The sequence below is a fragment of the Trichoderma camerunense genome (genome assembly GCF_050948025.1).
Source record: "Trichoderma camerunense strain CBS 138272 chromosome Unknown V8C40scaffold_3, whole genome shotgun sequence".
Classification (NCBI taxonomy): domain Eukaryota; kingdom Fungi; phylum Ascomycota; class Sordariomycetes; order Hypocreales; family Hypocreaceae; genus Trichoderma; species Trichoderma camerunense.
This window is the reverse complement of record NW_028145367.1, coordinates 273,967-295,000: the sequence shown is the minus strand read 5'-3', so window position 1 is coordinate 295,000 and position 21,034 is coordinate 273,967. Positions and strand designations below refer to the sequence as shown.

Below are 21,034 nucleotides of genomic sequence, written 5' to 3'. Positions count from 1 at the left end.
TCGTATGCCTCTCTCCTTCATCTAATATGAAAAAATTCCATGCATGCATGCCCGTTGCTTCTTTTTTTTTTACAGTTGAAAAAAAATAATCTCTTGACCCCTTCTTCATCCTTCCTCCCCATCCGCGAGTATGTTGTGACTTTCGACAATAGATTACATCGATGCGTAGTGATTTTATTATACATTTGAAGGTTTTATCTTGCTTCTCATCCACATCGCCGTTTTTCTCTCGTTCTCTCACTCTCCCTTTTCAATGCAAAGTTTGTCCACTTTTCCTCTCAAAGCCAAGAAAGAAAAGGGGGATCTCATAGGGGCGTGCCACCCAGCATGTTCGGGACTTGCTTTCGAGCAACTCCCTTGGGACCGCGCGGCTCGACACGGGGAACCCCCTGGATGGTGCGAGGCTCACGCATGAGCGATCTGTCAAGGCGAGCCGGCATCCGCGTCACGATGCTGTGATATTCGCCCGGGAAGTTTCCCTTGGGCAGAGGCACAGAGGCCGTGCGCCATATGTGCTCTGAAGTATCGCTAAGATAGGGGGGAATCTTGCCGTTGCTGCCGCTGCTGGATGCGCTGCTGCCACTACGGCCAGACGGTGAGAGCCCCCATGAATTGGTACCGCTGTTACCACGAAGAGTAGACAGTCGGGACAAGCTCGATGGCAGGCCGGTGCGTCCACGGGCCTTCTTAGCCATAATGATCTCGTCAAAGAGCCGGATTTCGGGCTCAGAGGCAAGCTTGATTTCTCTGTCATGGATAAATTCGTTGAATGCTGTGGAGCTTGATTAGCAGCTGCTGTGACAAAGTAAAAGGATAGAAAAAAGCATACCTTGCGTCTCCCGCATCATCGTAACATACTCTTGCTGATCGTAAGGGAGACTCTTGATGAACCCATCCATGTCAAAGGCATACAACTGGCCACCATTCTTCTGCTGCTTTGAGGGTTTGCCCAGGTATTTGCGGTATGTATACAACAAGCTTGCAAGGCACCGCACAAACGCCGCCCGGACACGGTCGGCGTGGAAAGCTTCTGTACACACCAGGGATACGAAGCCCAGGCATCTACCGTGAGCCACAGTCTTACAGGCACCGCACTTGTAGAATCCATCGCCTTCGGACCTCTCTTCGCAAATTGTGCAGACGGATGCGGTATCCTTGGGGTTCCAGTTGAAGCAGTGCCCCTCTACCCAGACCGTCGTATCAGTGTTACTGACTGGCTGAATCTGCATGTTGGGCATAATAGTCGAAGCCGCCAAAGTCGAGGCCGCGTACGTCGATGGAGCATAGCCTCCTCCAAAAGACGACTGAGAATCCAAAGTTGAGATGGATAGATTTGTCTGATGGCCGTTGAGGAAGGGGAGGCTGGGGCGGTGGACTGCCTGGTGCTTGTCAACGCCAAAAGAGGAGCTTCGTCGGCCCTTGTCTTCTCCAAAATGCCCAGATCGCTTCTCCCGAAGCGTTGCGGTCAAGGCGAAGCCCGAATCACTGCGCGAGACCGGGGTGGACGGCATGGGAGGGAATTTCATGGATACTGGGGATACAGAGGATTGAGGGCTGGTGTGATTCGACTTGCTCGTCCCCGGTCGATCGGATTTACCTGTGTCCACCATAGACACAGAAAATCCGTTAAAGACTGGGGGCAATAGCTCAGTTGGGGGGTCGGGGTCCGCAAAGCTAGACGAATTCTGAGACACCCATTTGCCGAGAGTCGACGGCGGAGCAACGCTTGTGAACAGAGATGCGTTTTCCGATGAGAAGGAATCATACGGGAAAGCCTCCATTGCGTAAGGGGGAGGCCCTGTGGTAACACCGTATCGAAGCTTGTGCGGAGCCGCAACCTGCAGCAAAGACATCAGCTTCCTACGATGCTGTCGAGGTAAGCGGTTAGGCTGCGACGTAGCATCAATAGTATCCTTGTCGAGATCAACTAGGACATAATCATCGTCAGGGAGATCGATTCGCTCATAACGGCGTTCCACGCCAACAATATATGGGCAAGGAGCATCAAGAGCAGAGATCAACCTAGCGGGCAGGATAGGGATAAAGATGCTTGCCCATTTCAGGGGGTACAGGAGGTTTGCGAGAGCATGGCAGGCTAAGTGCAGCATGCTGGTGTGAGAGGAGAGGAAGATGATGCGAGATTCAGACATGGCGTATTCAAACAGAGCCACAATGTTCTCGAGGGAGAGACATCTGAATAGAGCGTAGATATCAATGGTCCTGGAACCGGGAATCTCGTTGGCCGCTTCTTTGCGGGAGAAGAGGCGCAGTTCCCGTACGCCAATCTCGACTTGAGTCTTGGAGCCCAGTGGGCTAAAAGCCTCAGTGCACAGGTTGACGACATACTGTTCCAAAGGCTGCCATCGGCCGACCTTGGGGGAGCTTGGAGGGATCCTGAGGACGGCGCCGTCGGTCATGGGAACAACTATCGCCTTGAGCCATTCTTTCCAGAATGCCATGTTTGCAGGATCTCTGCCCAGAATACCGTACGCGCGTGGAGCCCAGAGACCTGTCTCGCCGGTTGTAAGGCCTTCAATTCTAGAGGCTGCACCGTGTCTCAGGGGCCTAAGCATGTCTGTCATGAGGGTAATCTTTTCCTCGACGCCTCCGATCTCATCCTCGAGTCTATCGCGGGCCGGAGTGCCTGAGGGAATTGTCCCAAGCTTAGCCAAGAGCTGCGACAAGTGCGATCGCTCGCTGGCGAGGCGCACACCCAAGCTTGCAGCCAGCTCCCGCTCCTCGTTGGACATGTGGCTCTGTCGCCAGTCCTCGCATTTGTTCTCTACCACCTCGGCCACATCGGCAGGTAGTGCTGTCCACACAATGAGTGTAATGCCATACAACTTGGAATTGTCGTCGGATGTCATTGTGAAGCCATGCCAGGTAGACCTCGGCCGATCATCGGACGAGACAATCTGAACATCATTGGGGAAGGCGAACATGGGCACATAATCGGGGAATTTCCCTCGTCGAGCGACCTCGTCGGTAGCAGTCTTGGGCGGGTACCGGTCCAGGAGCATAGGCTCGAAGCGTCTCTTGAGGGGATGCATATCGGGATCGGTATTCAAAGGCTCGGGAGGGGGGATCACCGAGTTGTAGTTACTAAGTCGTCTCGTGGTCCGTATTGAAGCTATGACAGGGTCTCGTTAGATATGGCCTTCAAGTTATCCACGGTAGGGGAGAAAGAGAAGGGGAAAGGGACTCACGAGCTCTCTGTGACATGGGTCTGGCAACGCTGGGCTGCTTCCGCAGGCTGTTCATATCCCTAAAGCTGATCTTGCGGCGGATGCTACCCTTAATGCTCCTCAGAGGACTGACCCTTCCGCTGGGTTCAGCCTCGTCGGCACGAATGCGCTCAGCCCGAGGGTTTACCATGGGCGCTCGTGCCTGTGTTTTCGCGCCAGCACTGAAGGAGAGATCCTCGAGGAAGTTCTCCCTCTCTGCAGCGAACTTCAGAAGTGCCTTGTCGAAATCAAAGTCACCCATAAGGCCTAAGAATTCGCCCATCGAGCCGCCATTGTTGAGACCATCGCCGTTAGGGATGCCGCTGCCATTGCCAATTCCTGGCTTGGCCTTGATGGTGGCACTGCTCCTGTTGCTCCTTGTGTTGCCATCATCTTCCTCGATGGTCTGAACGGAGTTTCGGCCGTCCAAAGAGAGTTTGGAGAAACGGTTGGCAGAATTCTGGCGAGAGTGGCGGGCGGCGCTTGGCTTGGTGTGGTTGCTAGCAGCGTCCTCCTCGTCCTCGGGCTCTCCATCCTCGACGATGGTAGTCGTCTCGGTGGAATGGGTCACTGGCGGCAAGTGCTCATCGTAAATCACCGCCTCTATGCCGGCGATCCAGAAGTATTCCGCCAGGGGAGTCGATGAGCCCTCCATGTCATGTCAATCGTTCAACCCCCTTACCGTCAGATACGGCGATTGCAGCTTCGACAAATGTGCAGTAGCAGCCCCTCAGTGGCCTTGCACTTTGGTTTGGCTTGTCTCTGTCTCCTCTGCCAACGCCCAAGATTTTTTTCTAATTTTCCTTTTCGTCTCGGCTCAGGAACGTGCAGTCGGTGAACGGCGCGTGGCACGTTGAATGCTGCAAGAAAGTCAGTAGGGGCACGCAGGACAGGGGCATGGAGCCTGTTTGACGGTAGGTGGCATCGCTGCCGCCACCAAAGCTGTGAAACAGCTACAAGTACGCACCGAGACACAGGCAAGGACGCTGCCTCCTATTTCTAGTGATTGTGCCGTACGGCTTAATTCAGGGAGAAGAAAAGCGACAAAAGGGCGAGGTCGACCTGGAGAAGAATTGTCGTGAAATTGGACTGGGGGAAAAAAGGCGCCGTGGGAGGGGGGGTTTCGTGAGCCCCTTTGGTCTTTGGTGCTGCAGAGCTTCGATGCCTCGACGTCGATTGTTTTCCAGGATGCTCCTGGTCCCGCAAGCGATTCAAACGCCACAGCTCAGCACTGGGTTGCCAGCTCTGGTCGACCTGGTGAACGAATGCATTCGCAGCGCAACAGAAGGATCTGCTGGAGCGGTGCGCAGTGCAGAGAGCGGACTGCGGAATGCGAACTGCGAAAGACTCGAGGGGATTAAGGTGGTCTCGAAAGGGGAGGAAAAGGGTCGCGCAAAGCCCCCCGGCATGGCTATGGGGCATAGGTACAGGTACGGGTACGGGTACAGGGACGGGTGTCCATACAGGCACTACAGTGGGCTTGTAGGGACTGGCCTGGGGGAGTTTGGGGGCGCCAGCCGGTTTGGCACCGATCTGCGCCGGCGCTTGTTGCAGCCATCGACAAGCGAATAAAGGTGCAGCCAGGGAATCGCAGGTACCTCTACCTTGCGTCCAGTGCAGCAGCTGCCCCGTGCAAGCCAGAAACAACAGGACTTTCAAGCTCCCTTCGTCTATGGCTGTGTTTTTCTCAGTGAATAATATCGCATCCCACCCGTTTCATGCCAGAGACGACGGAGGGCTGTGACTGGACATCGCTGATTTTAGCCGCATCAAGTGGCTGCCATCCTTTTTACGATCCCAAGCAACAATCGATTCTTCAAGCACCTGCAATCTGTATAGGTGCGAGGCTTGCAGGGGTCTGGCTTAAGGTACAGGTACAGTTACGGAGCGCTGGAGCCAAACGGTACTAAAATGGCAAAACCTGTAAGGTACCAGGTACTAGCCGTAGCGTTGCGAGTTGCGGAAGCAAGCCACCCCGTCGAGCCGTATAGCAGCCAACGCCCTACACAAGTTTTCCAGGGAAACGACGGCTCTCCAAGGCGCTGGGTAGTTTCTACATCGGCGACAAGTACAAAAGATAGCACTGCAAAGAATGATGGCTGCGTTCATGGCACTAAACTCCAGCCCGGCTTGAGAGAACGAACACTTGCATCCCAAGTATTCAAGTACCAGTACGGATGGAAGGAATGCTTGCAGGTCGCGTTCCGCTGCCCTCGTTCACCTACTAGTTTGGGCTTCCACGCACGGGTCACGCATCTCGCAGAAGCAGCAGCAGAAATAGCATTGATGGAGCAGCCACAGGGATTAAGCAAACATTAGCACTTGTAAGCATTATAATTGGGTGCTGCCGGGTTTGGCAGTAGAAGGTACTGTACTTGGTCGAGAGGAGGCTGATGGTCGTCGCTGGTAGTGGTAGGGGTAGGTACCTGCATGTTGGTTCTTGTACACCCAACTCCGTTATTCGTACTGGTGCTGATGGGAAACGTCCACGGATTACAGACCCAGGGATCCAAATCAGTCACCGTGCATCGTCTTCCGGACCTGTTGGTCAGTCGCATCAGTGCTCCGGCATGGCCGTCTTTGCATTTGCATCGGGTGCAGGACGGCGGCAGGCGATGACGTTTTCTCGTACTCACAACAATCAATCCGTCTAGGATCGGGGTGTTAAACAGCGTTCATGTTGTCATATTCGATGTCAGCAAGAGAGTCGAGAACCCAACTGACTGCAGGATCTATGCCCACCTGGTGTCTTATACCTGTTGCAGGGCGTTATACGAAGGTGAAGACAACCAAGACCGCCAGTTCGGAGCCGATTATCAAGAGGTTGAACGACTACGTGTACCTTCGGTGAACAGGTACCTAAAGGTACAGCTACAATTACAAGACGTCTTCCTTGGGTACAAGTAAGGCACTGAGGAGGTGTGCTAATGCATGCGGGTTAGAGAAGAGGATGGGCAAAGATACGAGTCACAAAAAAGACCTAGAGGTTTCTGCTCCTACGACAAGTCCTGCATCCGCTGCCTGCCCGGTAACAAAACCTCCAGGCTGTCAAGGCAGGCACGCTACAAATTTGTAGTGCAGTTGAGGTTAGGTTCAGAGGTGCCATTTTTACCTCTTCCATCATCTCCAACCGTCCCCGAAACAAACGACCGGCATTGATCTCTCTTCACCCGGACAGGCAGCGGAAACATTGCCGGCCCTAAGCTAATGCTATCGATGTCCAGGCAGCTTGTGCTAGGCCAATTGGAGATGCTGCTAGGTTAGTATCTGGCGTAGCACAAGTATCAAGGTTGATATGCGAAAAATCGACAGCATGCTAATAATTCCCAAGCGCAATCGCCACAGTGTGCTGCAGACAGGTTGAATACAGAATCGGACAGCCAGTCGTTGGGCAGTCCCCGGTCAACTAAGTGACGGCTATCGGGAGGTGTGTCTACCAGTGCAGTTGTGCGCTGGTCGACTGGTAAGCAGCAATCCTACTACAGTCCCCCCAGACTTGAAAGGGTGATCCGAGAGCCAATCTCGAGCTCCATAATCGATGCTCCATGACTTGCATGCCTCATGTATGCGCATGTACAAGTACGGAGTAAGCTGCTGTGGACACTCCGTGGACTAGCACAACTCCGCCTCCTCTCAGAACAAGAGGCATGGCAACCACGTTCAATCAAGCGGCAGAGACGATCAACAGGTTATGGAACGTGCATCATCTACAAGTACGAGTTCTTGGGACAGCACAATCATCTCTTCCCGCGCCTTTTGATACGCTGCCTCACTCGTGCCTCTTGAGAGATGCAGGCAAGCTTCCAGAACCAGAGCCGGAATCCCTCTCCCAAACTCTAGGAACCAGGCACCAAATCCAGCAACCCAAGGCGTCAGGGATACCCCTGGCACGTCTAGGGCGGTAGGCGCGCCTCGCGTCAACTGGCTCGTCGTCGGCCTTCTTCCTCTAGCGGCGGCTGATGACTCCTGGGGGTGCTTGTAATATTTCGTACTTGTGCGGTACAGGATTATGATTGATCGATAATAAGATGGGCTCTCTCTTCTCACCGCAATCGCTCTGCTCTGCAGCCATCGTGGGTGGCTTTGAGCAGCACTCCTCCCTGCAGGCGATATTTGCGCACAGTCTCGAAGCGCAAGGGGAGAAAACCTGATAAAAGGTACTCCGATTGACTGAATGCTACCAGTTACATGCCCGTATCTATGCAGCAGAGACCTCCTGTCGCCACTGAGATGCAGGTACAGCCACGCACGCGAGCGACAGCACCAAGCACTCGGACGACGCACATGGAAGCAATCAACCCAAAGCCCAACTTTAGCGGTCTCCAACTAGCCCCTGGACAAGGTTGTTTGGCTCCGGCTGGGAAGCAGAAGCACGGGCCTTGGGAAGCAATTGCTGCGCGAGTTCGCACTAAGGAGAACTAATATGGGATATGGGCGGAGGACTTCGTATACGGGACAAGATTCGTCTCCATGGAGTTGGGATACGGAGCACGTTGACATATGAGGGGAGGACCCCTTTCTCCTCGAAGCTGGCTAAATGGCTGGATACAGCTAGCTTTTGGTCTTGAACCGTCTTTCCGTTCTTCGCCGCTCGAATCTTGTTTCCCCCCTTGGTTATCCCTCTGAGGCTTGACCAACTCCAGACCGAGCAGCGACGCTGGTGATATGTTACAGCCCATCTAGAACCTTTTTTATGGTGCAAGTACGAGTACATACTTCATACATACAGGGGATGGCCACCCTTTTGCAGATTCAGCAGCCTACTTGGACAAATTGGTGCAACTGGAAGAAAGCAGCTGCAGGCCGTTTCAGGACACCCCACATATGATGTGTCACGATCTTAGCCAGCCACCCACTTGGACTGCTCAATCCAAATTGAACCCTTGCTTCGTGATCAACCTGGATCACGGAATGTTATCGACGGTGACTGCAATCACGGATCATTGCGGATGCCACCAGAACTCATATCATCACGACAGGCCCCTTTAATGACCAGCAGGTGAACCAAACTATCAGCTACGAGTATCACTGATCATAAGCCACTCCAGAAACAATGTACATGTTCGCGCTTGCAAATCCTACAAAAGACCCCTCCAATTCATCCAACCAACGCCGCCAAGGGACCAAGCAATCATGTAACGCCACGCTTCGCAGCAGCTCCTACGTCAAGTCTTCAACCGGCCCAATTCGTTATGGAAGGCCGAACGCCGATCACATTTAATCATTTTTTCTGTCGATCGTCTTCTTCAACTCGGCGCATTTGTACCCGATTGGCGGCTTCACATTAACTCTGATCTGAATTATGCTCCCGATTCAATCTTGCGACTGAGTCTCCGTAATACTGAGTATCATCACTGATGGCTATTTTGTTGCTTCTTACCAGTTCTCATCTTATATCATATGTCTCTAGATTGACGTATAATCCCCATTGGGCTTCAGCAAACCCTTCAAATTACTATTTGATCAGCTACCCCATGCTCATCCATCGTCTTCCATTCAGCTGTAATAAATTCATACCCAGCAACAAAAGAAAATACTCCGAACTCCATATCCATTACTACCTACCTATCGTGCTACTAGCCTCTTCTTGTAAGGCACTATTTCACCCCTTAAATGTTGCAAGGGGGGAGAGAAAGGACTGAGATGTGATACTGCCACTCGTACTTCGTACATACGGAGTCTCAGGCAAGGAAAATCGGTTTGCATTTTGAGTGGCCATTCTCAACTTTGTAAGAACTCGTATGATATGCGTCGTCAGCATCGGGCCACATGGCCTTGCATACACGACGTCTTTGCCTATTAATAGACGGGCTCGTAATACTTGGGAGTGAGTACTGTACTGTAACACTGGCAGGCGTATCCCTGAAATCATGAATAGGTGTTTTAGGTTAGTAGCTAGCGTTGGGTTTGGAGCGGCGTGGGAGACGTGAGTAATTACAGACCCTGCTTGACGGATATCAAGCTGCATACATGCAATCGTGGCCAATTGACCCTGAAAATAACCTCTATAACAGTAACATTTATTTAAAGATGTTCTAGATACTATAATGCTACGAATATCTCCGCCCACGTCCTATGCCGCCAAACATACACAAACAAGATAGATGACAGGTAACCTTCTCTCCTCTGGTTTCGTAAGATAAGACGTCCAGTCTTGGTAGCACAGAATCCTGCCAGGTAACACTCATAAAGTCCCTATCAATTACAGCCGTACTTGTGCGAAAAACAGAGCGGAACCGCACACCCGTATGTTGTACTCCGTAACCATCGGCTCTTGACTTTCTGTGATCCGGTGTCCTCGTATCCTAGCACGGCAGACGGCCGTCAGACCGGGCCATCGGGCTCTCATTGCCCCCCTGTACTCCGTGGCTTGGCCCCCTCCTTCGTGAATCGTAAATCGTGTATCGTGATGCCTCTTCCCCCCTTGCTCCAATACATGTCTATGGAACGCCATGCACTCGCCCAGCCACGCTATCAACTTGAGTTCGGTTGCCGGGTTGACGCTGGTCTGGTCCGTAAATCGGAACGTTTTGGCAAACGCTCTGTAATAGTCCTTGGTCTGGCTCGCCTCTGTATCAACGAACTGCTATTCCGACTTCCCTTGCTTCTCATCGAACGGCAACCCGAGCACCAAGCTTGCCTGTTGACAAAAACCCTCGGCACCCCATCTCACCTCTCCACCCAATGCCCAATACACCAAAGATCATTCTTCCGTCGGCCGTCAGTCGTGGACCATTGTCTGCACCCTTCTCCTGCACCAGGAAGCAAACCTGCTCAATCTCGCCCGGGTGCAACACCGGCTTCTTGTCCCCGTCCGAGCTCCAGTTGCAGTCGTGATAGCCCAGGCCCTCCTCCGTGTCCAGCACCACTTTTTCAAGCTGTATCACGTCCTCGCTGCAGTTTTCTAGCTGTGCCTCGAGGATCCATTTCTTGATGTTGCTTGTATCCGAGTTGAGGCTACTAACCTTGGTCCTCACGATCAAGGACGCCTTGCATATAAACTGATATAGCTTCCTAAACGTCCGTGTCCGTCCACTCGTCTCCGTAGCCTCGGAGTAGCTCACCGTCACGGCCAAGACATGATTGCCCTCCTCCTTTAAATCAAAGCCAACAATCTTTTGCAGCGTTCCTCCCGGCTCAAGATCCACCCCTCCTGCAGGCGCCGCACCGTGTATGTTCGCAGGCCCGAGTTCAAGCTTCTGGGTGCCTCCCAGGCCAGGGGTCTTCATCTCAGCCTCAATGCGAACATCACGTATGCGCTTCGCCGCATCAGGGGGGAGATCATTGTTGGCGCAAAGGGTACAGCTAAACGTTTCGCCCACGTAGGCCGAGCCGAACGATACCGGCAAGTTAAGAATCGGGCTGAGCAGGAAAGGGTCTGGGTTCGTATTAGAGCCAGAGTAGGCGAGTGAGGCGGGCGCCGGCTGCGATTTGGTGTTGGGAGGAGAGAATGGAGGATCTATCGGATACTGCGTCACGAGCGATGGCTGAGAGAGCCTGGCAATCGTCTAGGTGAGGAGCGATCCACTCAATTGACAAGCGATAGATGCGTACCTGAGCACTTTGACAGAGACCGAATGCGGCTCCTTTATAGGATCGTGAGAAGGGTACGCTTGATGGCTCATTTCTCGCCTGGTTGCTTTACACTTGTCGGTTTATGACTGTTCGGGACGTCAGAATCAGGACAGGCGACCACGGATGCGGGACACCTTACGCAGCTGCCGCTGAGCTCCTTATCGATAAGACGCCAACTCTCTATTCTTAGCACTCTAGCGTCCGTAACTTACAGCGGGGTGCCCCGTTTGCCCGTACACATTTGACACTATGGGCGTCTCTTTCGAACACTTGGTCAAACCAAGATGTATCTAGATTCTCCATTGTATCTCGTAGACGCTCATAAAAAAAATAGACATAACTACTAGGTATATTGTGTATATGCAACTCGTGTAAAGCCTGATACGTCCCGCAAAGTATTGTTCTAGAGAGGCTAGGGACGCAGAAGCAGGTCCCTGAAATTGTTATTAGTGCCTTGTACGTCCCTCAATTGAAGATCGTCCGTCTCCAACCTCCGATAGCCGGTCATGCGAGATTTCCTCTCTACTCCTACCTCTCCCTATTCAATTATTTATGCGTTCTCATTACGAATATGAAATCGTTCATGTGAAAGTTAATCATCGAAAAGACCTGCTATCTTGCTTAGCGAAAAGGGAGACGTTCGTCCCTTACTTGACATTCTTGTAATTCGCCCATTGGGCTGAGATCGTGTCCATGAGACCCTCAAGACCATTTCTCAACATGGCAAAGCCAAATCTACTGCTCTGCTTCGATGCCTTTGGCACATTATTCAGCCCCAAAGGCGCAGTCGCCCAGCAATACGCCGAAGTTGCACGACAATGCGGCATCACCGAGTTTAGCGACAATGAGCTTCAATCTCGGTTACTGGCAGCCATCAAAGAGGAAAGGGAGCAGAACCCCAATTACGGCAAAGCAACTGGACTAGGAGCTACAAAGTGGTGGACAAATGCAAGCGAACCCCATATCATTCTCTGAATCAGTTATTCTAACATGCGTCTAGGTCATTCACAAGACATTTACGCCTCTTATTCGCAGCGATCAGGCGCTTCCCCCTAGTCTTGTTCCCAAGTTGATGCATCGGTTCTCTTCAAGTGAAGGCTACGATGCTCAGCACGATCTTGTCCCTGCGTTAAGGGCATTACGGCATGAGAAATCATTGCAGGGCTTTGACAAGGTAGTCATTGGCGTAGTCACCAATTCCGATGACCGAGTTCCAAGCATTCTGTCTTCCTTTGGACTTAACGTTAGTCCGGCGCGGTACGGCTCAGAAGACCAAATAGATGTGAACCATGAGGACCGATATGACATTGATTTCCATTGTATGTCTTATGACGTTGGTGTCGAGAAGCCGGACACGCGGATATTCAACGCTGCTGAGCTCATGCTGTCCCGTATCATCGCCGCTCGACACGGCAAGGCTCCTGCTGAAGCCGACTTGCAGAGTTGGCAGAAAGTGTACGTCGGCGATGAATATGCCAAGGATGTCGTCGGTTCAACTGATGCAGGATGGAATCCTGTGCTACTCGATGTTGCTGGGACTTCTACTCAAGTAACCAGCCTGGAGGATTGTCCACCGCAGGCTCTCCAAGATCTTTTTAAGCAACATGCCGTTGTTAGGGTGCGCTCGATACGAGGGCTGGCCTCTTGGTTCACAGGGAGGGAGTGGGAAACAAAATAGAAGATCCCAGAGATAAAACATACTACGGATATCCCTCACTGTACACGCCACTCTTAAGATATCGACTACAAAGATTAAATGCGTATAATCTGCTATAAGCTATGGTTTTGAGCTTAGCTTCATACAATGCAAATCACTACTTCAACCGTCACGTCAAACATACTTTGTAAAAACCACTGCCATTTACTCTGGTCCTGGTTGATGTCTACAGCCTGTGCTTGTCAGCAGTCAAGACTTCTCACACAAGACCAAACACTTTTCCTGTTTACACAACAGTTATCAACAACGAAAGATTATGGTCTCGTTCAGACCATCTCCCTACCACTGGATTATGTCTAAATTCAAATTTCTGGACTTGTCAGTTAAATCCTTGTTACCAAACCTAAGAAATTTGTTCGGTGCGTTTGAACTAGCAGTTCTGCGCTTCCCCCAAGCCATTCGTGTACGAGATCTGTAGCCCCCTGTTGTCAACCATGCATAATACAAAGTCAGCATAACAAAACGAGTAGCGAGCTCTTATGTCAGTCATGGAGACGTATTCCCTTAAAGCCCAGGAGGGGGTGGAACCTAAATTGGGTTGGTAAGTAACCAGTGACGGGAATAGGGGGTTGGGGTGAGGCAGGATACGAATTTACTTACAGCGCTGAAGCTTCCACCAGGAGGAGGAGGCCCGGATGGTGGCGGAGGGGGTGGTGCAGAGCTTGGGGGAGGAGGTGGAGGAGGAGCCGCTTCGGCAGGGGGAGGGGGAGGCGGCGGAGAAGCGGATTGACCTGGGGCTCCTGCAGCATGTGAGCTCTGACCGGGTGCTTGAGTCTGACCTCCATAGTACTGTTGATACAAGGCGACATAGCTATCAAGTGTTAGCCATTTTACGAGCACTCGCTTCAGGAAGGGCAGAATTACTTAGCATATCCTCCCCAGGCAGCGTAGGGATCCGCGCCGTTGTAATATTGAGCATATTGTGCGGCATAGTCGGTGGCGTTTGGAGTGGCGTTGGCTGCCGGAGCAGGGCTGTTGGTTGCGCCGCTATCTGAGTTATATCTGTTGTACGAAGAGTATGAGTTGTTGTGGGAGCCGCCGTGCGACCTGTCGTGGGATCCCCGGTGGTGATGATCACCACCGTATCCGCCACGGTCATTATTGTAGCGAGGGGGCCTAGCCCTAAACTCCTCATACTGTTCTTTGACATTGGCAATCAAGTCTTCGCAGAGCTCTTTGGCCTTGGTAACCATATTTGGGTCCGGTCCGCTGTGGTTATCAAGTCAATAAGGCAGATCAAAGTAGAGAGACGATTCCACTCTGGATACATACGTGACATGAAGGAACATGGCTTCATCGCTTTCATGGTTAGTAGACGCTTCAAGGTAACCCGAGCCTCGGCCTTTGATTTGAACGCGGCAGCCGGTTTCTTGCTGGATATGTTTCACGTAGGCACCGCCGTGACCGACTACTTGAGCACGAAGGTTGAAGCCATGAACAGGCTCAAGGTCGATGGGAATCTTCTCCTCAGGCCATTTCCTCTGAAATGCAGTGTTAGATGTGAAGTGGGTTAATCGGTGATTTTGGGGCATCTCATACTCGTCCATACTCATCTCGTTCAACTTGGGGCTGCTGCTCCTGGTCTCGACGCCGAAACCGCCGCTCATCAACCAGTTGAGGAAGCTCTTGTTTAATGAGATCATTAATTTTCGCCACGGCAGCTTCAAGCCCTTCCTTGGAAGTACTAGTAATGTGGAGATATAGAGGAGGGTTCTATTTCCAATACCAAGGCAAGTCTGCAGTTAGCAACGAGCATTGAGTGAAGCAGCAAAGTGAGCATGTCATCTTACCGCTGCGGTCGCCATGCTCTTGTTGGGGTAGTAGCTGCCACGAGTCGTAACGTCTAGCAAATACAAGTCAACACCGCCATTCTACATTTTAGTTTAGTCAAGGATGAATGCATACCGGCGCCAGTATCATTTCGGATCTAATAGTACGGCATCTTGTTAGCGAGAGCGAAAAGGGGAGAGGGCATTTGTGAGCCGTCAACTTCGTAGCTTTAGTGCTGCCCACGATGGTGGTGCCGTGAACATCAAGCTGCCAAAAGTAGCGGCGAAGGAAGCGCAATAGTGGTTTGAGGATTGGTTACCATTTCTTGGGTAGAGCCCTTGGTCAGCAGGTATCGGTTTCGCAAGTCGTTGACCTCGATGTCTTGGATGTAGTCGCCATCGGCAACATACATCTCAGGCTTCATTTCATGTTCGCCTGCTGCTGCAGAATCTCCGCTAGCAGACTTGATCGGGGGAACATCGACATGCTGAGGAGCCTTTCGTGCTTGCAGCTGGGCGTTGATTTTGGCAGCAGCAGCGGCTATTTGCAAGGTTAGCTTGATGCTGTCGCAAAGTCACGAGAGTTTGCGCCTCAGTAGATTGAGGTCTCAGGACGTACCAGCAGCCGCGGCGGCGTCTACCGGGGCTTTCTTTGTCTCGGAATCATCCTCCTTGGAAAGGGGACTGCGATCTCTCCCTTCGTGGCGGCGCGTGGGTGGAGATCGAGAACGCCTGTCAAATCTCGATGCTCGCCTGGGCTCAGGCTCCGTCTGGTCGAAACGAGAACGTTTGGGTCGTCGCTCGGAGTCCTCCATGGTGTCGCGCACAAAGAAAGTCGTTTGCAGATCAATGGCGGTTATGATTCGGCCGCTAGGTTGAGAGGCTGCGGGAAGCTGCAGTACGGCCGGGGTTGTGTCGTATGCGGTTAAGAAAAAAATCAGATGAGCGATGCAAGGCTGCAAGGCGCGAGAGCTCGCGACGTGCGTGGATCAGCAGTAATTTTAATTTTAGGTAAGGCACTCCGTATGCCGTACTTGGTTACTTTGGGTTGGATGTAGAACGACCAGGCGTGGTTAGCCTTGTGGGCGATGGGACTCGTAAAACCGCATCGGAAAAATGTACTCGCGACCTTGAAGGGCGACTTATGTAATGCAGCTTGAGTTAAAGTTGAACTGGGGAAAAGCGATCTGTGAATTGGTTGTAAAGTCTGCGGTGTCGGAGCTTCATAGGTTCAAGGGTCTTTACAGCGGTGCTCCACCACAGAACAAAGACTCTGCTGTTTGTACTGGGATCTGTGGTAAGAGTCATTGGTGAATGCATCCAGCAGCCATTCACGTGTCACTACAGCCCCAAGAGTCAAAGCATGTTACAGTAACGCATGAAGTGAAATCAAGCCACGGATTTGAGCGGCAAATGTACATGTAGTCACCCAGGCCGGCGCTCTTACGTGAGGCTGCTGCAGGGTCGGGCTCATCAATGGGGTCCATCCCAACCTCGACTAATAACTGCGAAATCAAGAGTCCCCAGAAAATCAATGGGGTCATAAAAACATCAATTGAATAGCAGAGGAAATCACCTGTCACGAACACTAGACAAATAAATTGTCATGAAAACATCCGGTGCTTCCATAAACATTGAGACGGGATCTTACTGCCAGATCGCGGGGAACGAAGAGAATACGCGGGGCAGCCTCTGCTTTCAGCAATTGGTAACTTTGCCGCGAATTGCCATCCATGGATAGTAATCCCAGCCGTCGCAGAATTTCGGTGGCCGAAACCACTAATGCATATGCAAGTTTCCTACCTGTAGTCATACAACGGGAATTGTCGTAGCGTCCATGGGCCAATTACACGTGCAAAGTACAAGTGCCTGTATTAATGTAGCAGCGACCCTGATCCGTGCTAAGCCGCTGCGTCAGTCAACCTCCGGTTTATCGGAGCCCGCCTCCAACTCACTAACTTTTCGACTTGACTTTCTCTTCCTCTTCCTTTTCCTCTTCATTGACTCAACACCACGGGCCAATCCACCATCAACTCCATCGCCCGAACTTGCTGTCCTGCAGTGACCGCCTAGAAATCGCTGCAGCATGGCTTCGCTTCGGCCGTTGGGCGCCTCTTTGCGCCTCGCCGCCGCTGCGAGCAGGACGACGGTTCGACACAGTTCGTCCAGCAGCTCGACCTCTGCCATCGCCTACAAGGCTCTGCGACGCCGCTCGGCTCCTCTGCCCACCACTGACTCTCCTCCGGCATGGTCAGCCCAGGCCGCCGTCTCCAACATTCTGTATGAGATGCCCACGCCGTCCATGGCGCCCCCGAAGCGCCACATCCTCAACTGTCTGGTCCAGAACGAGCCTGGTGTGCTGTCTCGTCTTTCGGGTATTCTCGCCGCTCGAGGCTTCAACATTGACTCGCTGGTCGTGTGCAACACCGAGGTGGAAAACCTGTCCCGCATGACCATTGTCCTGACTGGTCAGGACGGCGTTGTCGAGCAGGCCAGGCGTCAATTGGAAGATTTGGTGCCTGTCTGGGCTGTCTTGGACTACAGCAATGCTGCTCTGGTCCAACGTGAGCTGCTCCTTGCCAAGGTCAACATTCTTGGACCCGAGTTCTTTGAGGAACTGCTGGCCCACCACCGCGAGATGAGCAACGGCGAGGTAGAGGGCAGCGAGTTTGAGCGAACACTTGAGGAATCGGCCAAGGACTTCCACCCTAGCAAGCTGGCTGCCAGTGAGGCCCTCCGACACAAGCACGAGCACTTGAAGACCATCACCTACTTTACGCACCAGTTTGGAGGCAAGGTGTTGGATATTAGTACTACGAGCTGCATCGTTGAGGTGTAAGTCCTGCGTATCCCGGTACACCTGTTTGTATTGTGCTCTTGTGCTGACTATGTTATAACAGTTCTGCTAAGCAGTCGAGAATCGATTCGTTTTTGAAGCTTGTTGCTCCCTTTGGAATCCTCGAGTCTGCCCGTACCGGTCTGATGGCCCTGCCCAGATCACCCCTGTATGAGCACACCGAAGAGCCTCTTCACAAGGATGCCGAAGAGGTTGTTGATGCCAGCCAGCTTCCTCCCGGTTAAAAGCACTGTTTTTTTTTTTTGACTATTCTTGCGAGCTTGTATGTAGCTAGGGTCTTTGGACACTTGGCGTCCGGTGGGGATAGGATCGTTGGTTTAGCAATTTTATGAATTCAATTTTACTGCCTGTGTGTTACGTGCATGCATCCAAATCCACCATTTTGATAACTCCTCCTAAATTGCACAAGTTGAGCTAGTTACTCAAGGACACCCTTATTTACAACAAATCCTTCCAACGCCGCTGTGAAAAGAAAAAAACAAGTTAGCTCTGTCATTCATGTACGATGAGTAGTAACCGCAAAGGGAAACTTACCAACAGCGGCCCAAAGTCGGTTCTCTGCTTCGGGGAAGACAAGAGACCTGGGACTGTAAAACACCTCGTCCGCAACTTCCTCTGGGTGTCGAGGTAAGCAGTGCATGAACTTCCAGCCATCTTTGGCACCGCCTCGCTTTGCCAATTCGTTTGTGATCTGGTAGCCGGCGAAAGCCTTGAGCCTCTTCTGCTTCTCAGCCTCTTGTCCCATGGAGATCCACGTGTCAGTCACCAGAATGTCAGCATTCTTAATAGCCTCCTCCGGAATGGTTGTCTCTGAGAGCTTGCCGGGCGACTGCACGCCGTTGGCGGCCGAGTTGATGAGCTGCCTCATGTGATCGGGGATGCCGTAGCCTTGGGGCGATGCAACAGCGATGTCGACTCCTGTCTTGACACAGCCAATGGCAAGATCGAAGAGCACGTTGTTGGAGTCACCTACCCAAGCAACTTTAAGGCCGTTTAGGTCGAGGGTGTTGTTACTTGACAGAGAGGACGGGAAGGCCTCGTAGATGGTGAGAAAGTCGGCAATGGTCTGCAGTGGGTGGAAATCGTCTGAGAGCGCATTGATGACAGGTACAGTCGAGTGCTCCGCCAAACCGGTAACATCTGAGTGAGGACCAACTCGGGCCACCATGCAGGATGTCATTGATGAGATGACAACAGAGGTATCATACAGCGACTCATTGACCTGTACACGGCATTTAGCAATGAGTTATCATGACAACGGCTATCGGGAAGCACAAACGCCAAGCTGAATATCGTTACTGCCCAGAAACATGGGATGCCCGCCGAGCATCGTCACCGCCGCCTCGGTCGACACTCGCGTCCTCGTACTTCGTTTACTGAACATCATAGCCACTGTCTCACCAGACAAGCCGCCGCTCAACCGGGACACGCGACCGGACTTGACGTCCTGTTTCCGAGCAGCGGCATTGCGCACTAGAGAAGAGAATTCCGAGGGCGTGAGATCACTGATGGACATGAGATGCCTGGGCTTGGCTGCCTGCGAGTAGGCACGGCTTTGCAAGCCATTGACCGCGCCCCGGAATGCTCGTGCCGCTACCGTCTTCATGATTCTTTTTTATTGTGGTTGTGTAGCAGCTTTGAACAAGGTTTGCTTTATTAGCTTCCGTGTTCGGAGTTGCGGTTGAGGAATGGGAAATTTACCAATTGGAGTTATGAAGGGAGATGGAAGCAACCGATTGATGTTAATACCGTTATTGGAATTATAGTTGCTCGTGGAGGCAGATGTCATGAAAATTACATGCAGAGTCATGAAGAGCTGTTGAAAGAGTCATCGAGCCGATGAAGCTGGCGAAAGACGGAAATGTGGGGTCACCGGCTGCAACTATCAAGCTCCACGCCCTATCAGCGATTTTTGATAGCAATCAATATGCAAGCACTTTGGGAGATTCACGAGCCATCTTCATACCAAAAAAATATTGATGAATAATGGGATTTGTTAGCCAATAATCCAATATACTTATACAGCATTCCGTGTCATAAATCTGTTTGTCATTACAGCTGATATTTGCAGGTATGTAGCCTTGGAGCTCATTCGAGAGCTCACAGGCAAGTCCCCAAAGAATTCACATCAATTGTTCTGGAATTAGGGCACATGTAAGATGGAAAGCAATGTAAGTAAGACTGAAAGTTTTATTGTCAATATATGTATCAGCAACTAATCGTTGCTTCATGAATTATATACATGTATTTGCAGAGACGTAAAGCTATGTACTTGGGTATAGGCATTCTGCAAGACATTAGGATGTAAATCTCGTGATGCTCAGATTCGTTCGACGCCTCACGAGAAATCCATCTCAATGAATGATTTAGTGCAGATCAGGGTTGACGTCGTCAAAGGTGGTGCCAACGGAGATCTCATCGTACCAGACCTGGCGGAAGCTCTGGCTGCCGGTCATGTGGCCATCGTCGTGCCAGCTGTTAGCATACAGACCGACACGGAACTGGAAGACGCTGTCATCATCGACGGTGGTGGCAACGTTGTACTCCTCGTGGACCTTGACACCGTCGAACCAGACCTTGAAGTAACCAGTGTTGTCGGACTTCCAGTTGATCTGGAGGACGATTCGGTGCCACACTCCAGCACTGACTGTGGCAAGGTTGGGGCGGGTGACGATGTTGCGGCCGCAGTTGGGCTGGCGGTAGTGGCCGTTGACGTAGCGGCCGTAGAGCTGGTTGTTCTGGATCCAGAACATGCTGGAGGGCATCCAGTCGTCGCCACCGCAGCCGGCGCCGGGGCGGTTGGCAATGAACTGGGCAATGTTGTAAGACTGAGGCTGGAACTGCCAGTCCTCAGAGAGACGGAAAGCAAAACCGTAGAATTGCTCCTCACCGCGGACGTAGCCGCGGTTGTGGTCGACCTCGGAGTGGTAGCGGTCCTTGTAGCCGGGAGTGTAGGTCTGGGTCATCTTGAGAGCAGAGTTGCCCTTGAAGACGACGTTGGAGACCTCGGAGACGGTTCCCTGGTTCTCGTGGCGGACAAAGTCCCAGCCGTTGAGGTGGCCATCGTTGTAGAAGCTTCGGGTGGCGCTGGCCGCAGGCAGGATAGCCAGGACGGCGGCGAAGATGGACTGAATAGCAACCATTTTGGGAGTGATTGTCTCTTTTGATGGGGTTTTGATGGGAAGACCGCGTTGGATGGAGATGGTCTCGAGGAAATGATCGACGGACCTGAGGTTACTTATACTTTTGCTTCACTATACGTTTCGTTGAAAAGGACAAGGGGTATGGCATCATTTACGTACATCCACGGGTATAGAGGCTAGGATCCCTAGCCATGATCACATCTGCCTACCCAGATAGTTAATTTGATAGCAACAATCATGGAAACAGTGTATGATTTGGGATGACAGTAATGGCTAGTTTGAGAAATCTGTCATGTTTTCGGAGAAAAATCCGCCGTTCCAAACGATGTTCCCTTAATAAACTATCCAATATGCTTATGCCATGCCCCTGGTAGTTCAGTGTCAAAACGAGAGAATTAACATGATATTGGTCGGTTGGATCTCGGCGGATCCGCGAGCCAAGACAGCTGATGCATCGCCAAAGCCTAATTAGGTAGGAGATTGATGAAAGATGTGGAATGGATCGGGGTTGGGTCAAGCTGTGAGTGGTGGATTAACTTCTAGAGTAATCTTAGAAATCAGATCTCAATGCAACGCCATGTTCGGTGTATATCACAAGGCTGAGCAATCCATAGTACGGAACTCACACGTAAACTATCCATCTCGTCGTGTGCAAATGGGTTCGGAGCAGCCGGCCACTATCAGGTGAACATCCACCCATGAAACATAGTTTATCCAACTTTTCATGGTTTATACTTTAAAGTTTAATG

General features: G+C 51.8%; 7 protein-coding genes across 7 annotated transcripts; 2 read left to right on the top strand and 5 right to left on the bottom strand.

Annotated features, from left to right (window-relative positions):
* Positions 1-101: 101 nt before the first annotated feature.
* V8C40DRAFT_135765 (AEX-3 domain-containing protein) lies at positions 102-4,008 on the bottom strand. The gene is made up of 3 exons (XM_083211120.1): positions 3,207-4,008; positions 830-3,130; positions 102-772 (listed from the first exon to the last, which is right to left on the bottom strand). Exons 1-3 carry the CDS (start codon positions 3,877-3,879, stop codon positions 306-308), a joined length of 3,441 nt encoding a protein of 1,146 aa, XP_083076743.1. The 5' UTR covers positions 3,880-4,008; the 3' UTR covers positions 102-305.
* A 5,219-nt stretch (positions 4,009-9,227) lies between these two features.
* On the bottom strand, positions 9,228-10,892 carry V8C40DRAFT_234822 (trafficking protein particle complex subunit 13). Its single transcript, XM_083213721.1, has 2 exons — positions 10,779-10,892; positions 9,228-10,721 (listed from the first exon to the last, which is right to left on the bottom strand). The coding sequence occupies exons 1-2, from the start codon at positions 10,847-10,849 to the stop codon at positions 9,833-9,835; spliced, it is 960 nt and encodes a 319-aa protein (XP_083076742.1). The 5' UTR covers positions 10,850-10,892; the 3' UTR covers positions 9,228-9,832.
* Positions 10,893-11,286: 394 nt separating this feature from the next.
* Positions 11,287-12,794, top strand: V8C40DRAFT_234821 (uncharacterized protein). Its single transcript, XM_083213720.1, has 2 exons — positions 11,287-11,747; positions 11,800-12,794. The coding sequence occupies exons 1-2, from the start codon at positions 11,493-11,495 to the stop codon at positions 12,475-12,477; spliced, it is 933 nt and encodes a 310-aa protein (XP_083076741.1). The 5' UTR covers positions 11,287-11,492; the 3' UTR covers positions 12,478-12,794.
* A 183-nt stretch (positions 12,795-12,977) lies between these two features.
* Positions 12,978-15,373, bottom strand: V8C40DRAFT_135702 (uncharacterized protein). Its single transcript, XM_083211119.1, has 9 exons — positions 14,905-15,373; positions 14,606-14,826; positions 14,422-14,443; positions 14,307-14,359; positions 14,056-14,229; positions 13,789-13,997; positions 13,381-13,725; positions 13,117-13,327; positions 12,978-13,044 (listed from the first exon to the last, which is right to left on the bottom strand). Exons 1-9 carry the CDS (start codon positions 15,098-15,100, stop codon positions 13,021-13,023), a joined length of 1,455 nt encoding a protein of 484 aa, XP_083076740.1. The 5' UTR covers positions 15,101-15,373; the 3' UTR covers positions 12,978-13,020.
* Positions 15,374-16,079: 706 nt separating this feature from the next.
* On the top strand, positions 16,080-17,548 carry V8C40DRAFT_234815 (acetolactate synthase regulatory subunit). The gene is made up of 2 exons (XM_083213719.1): positions 16,080-17,120; positions 17,186-17,548. The coding sequence occupies exons 1-2, from the start codon at positions 16,372-16,374 to the stop codon at positions 17,364-17,366; spliced, it is 930 nt and encodes a 309-aa protein (XP_083076739.1). The 5' UTR covers positions 16,080-16,371; the 3' UTR covers positions 17,367-17,548.
* V8C40DRAFT_234814 (ornithine carbamoyltransferase) lies at positions 17,444-18,961 on the bottom strand. The gene is made up of 4 exons (XM_083213718.1): positions 18,844-18,961; positions 18,422-18,777; positions 17,677-18,364; positions 17,444-17,604 (listed from the first exon to the last, which is right to left on the bottom strand). The coding sequence occupies exons 2-4, from the start codon at positions 18,746-18,748 to the stop codon at positions 17,561-17,563; spliced, it is 1,059 nt and encodes a 352-aa protein (XP_083076738.1). The 5' UTR covers positions 18,749-18,777; positions 18,844-18,961; the 3' UTR covers positions 17,444-17,560.
* Positions 18,962-19,317: 356 nt separating this feature from the next.
* V8C40DRAFT_234811 (polysaccharide lyase family 20 protein) lies at positions 19,318-20,386 on the bottom strand. The gene has a single exon (XM_083213717.1). It carries the CDS (start codon positions 20,283-20,285, stop codon positions 19,509-19,511), a length of 777 nt encoding a protein of 258 aa, XP_083076737.1. The 5' UTR covers positions 20,286-20,386; the 3' UTR covers positions 19,318-19,508.
* Positions 20,387-21,034: the final 648 nt, after the last annotated feature.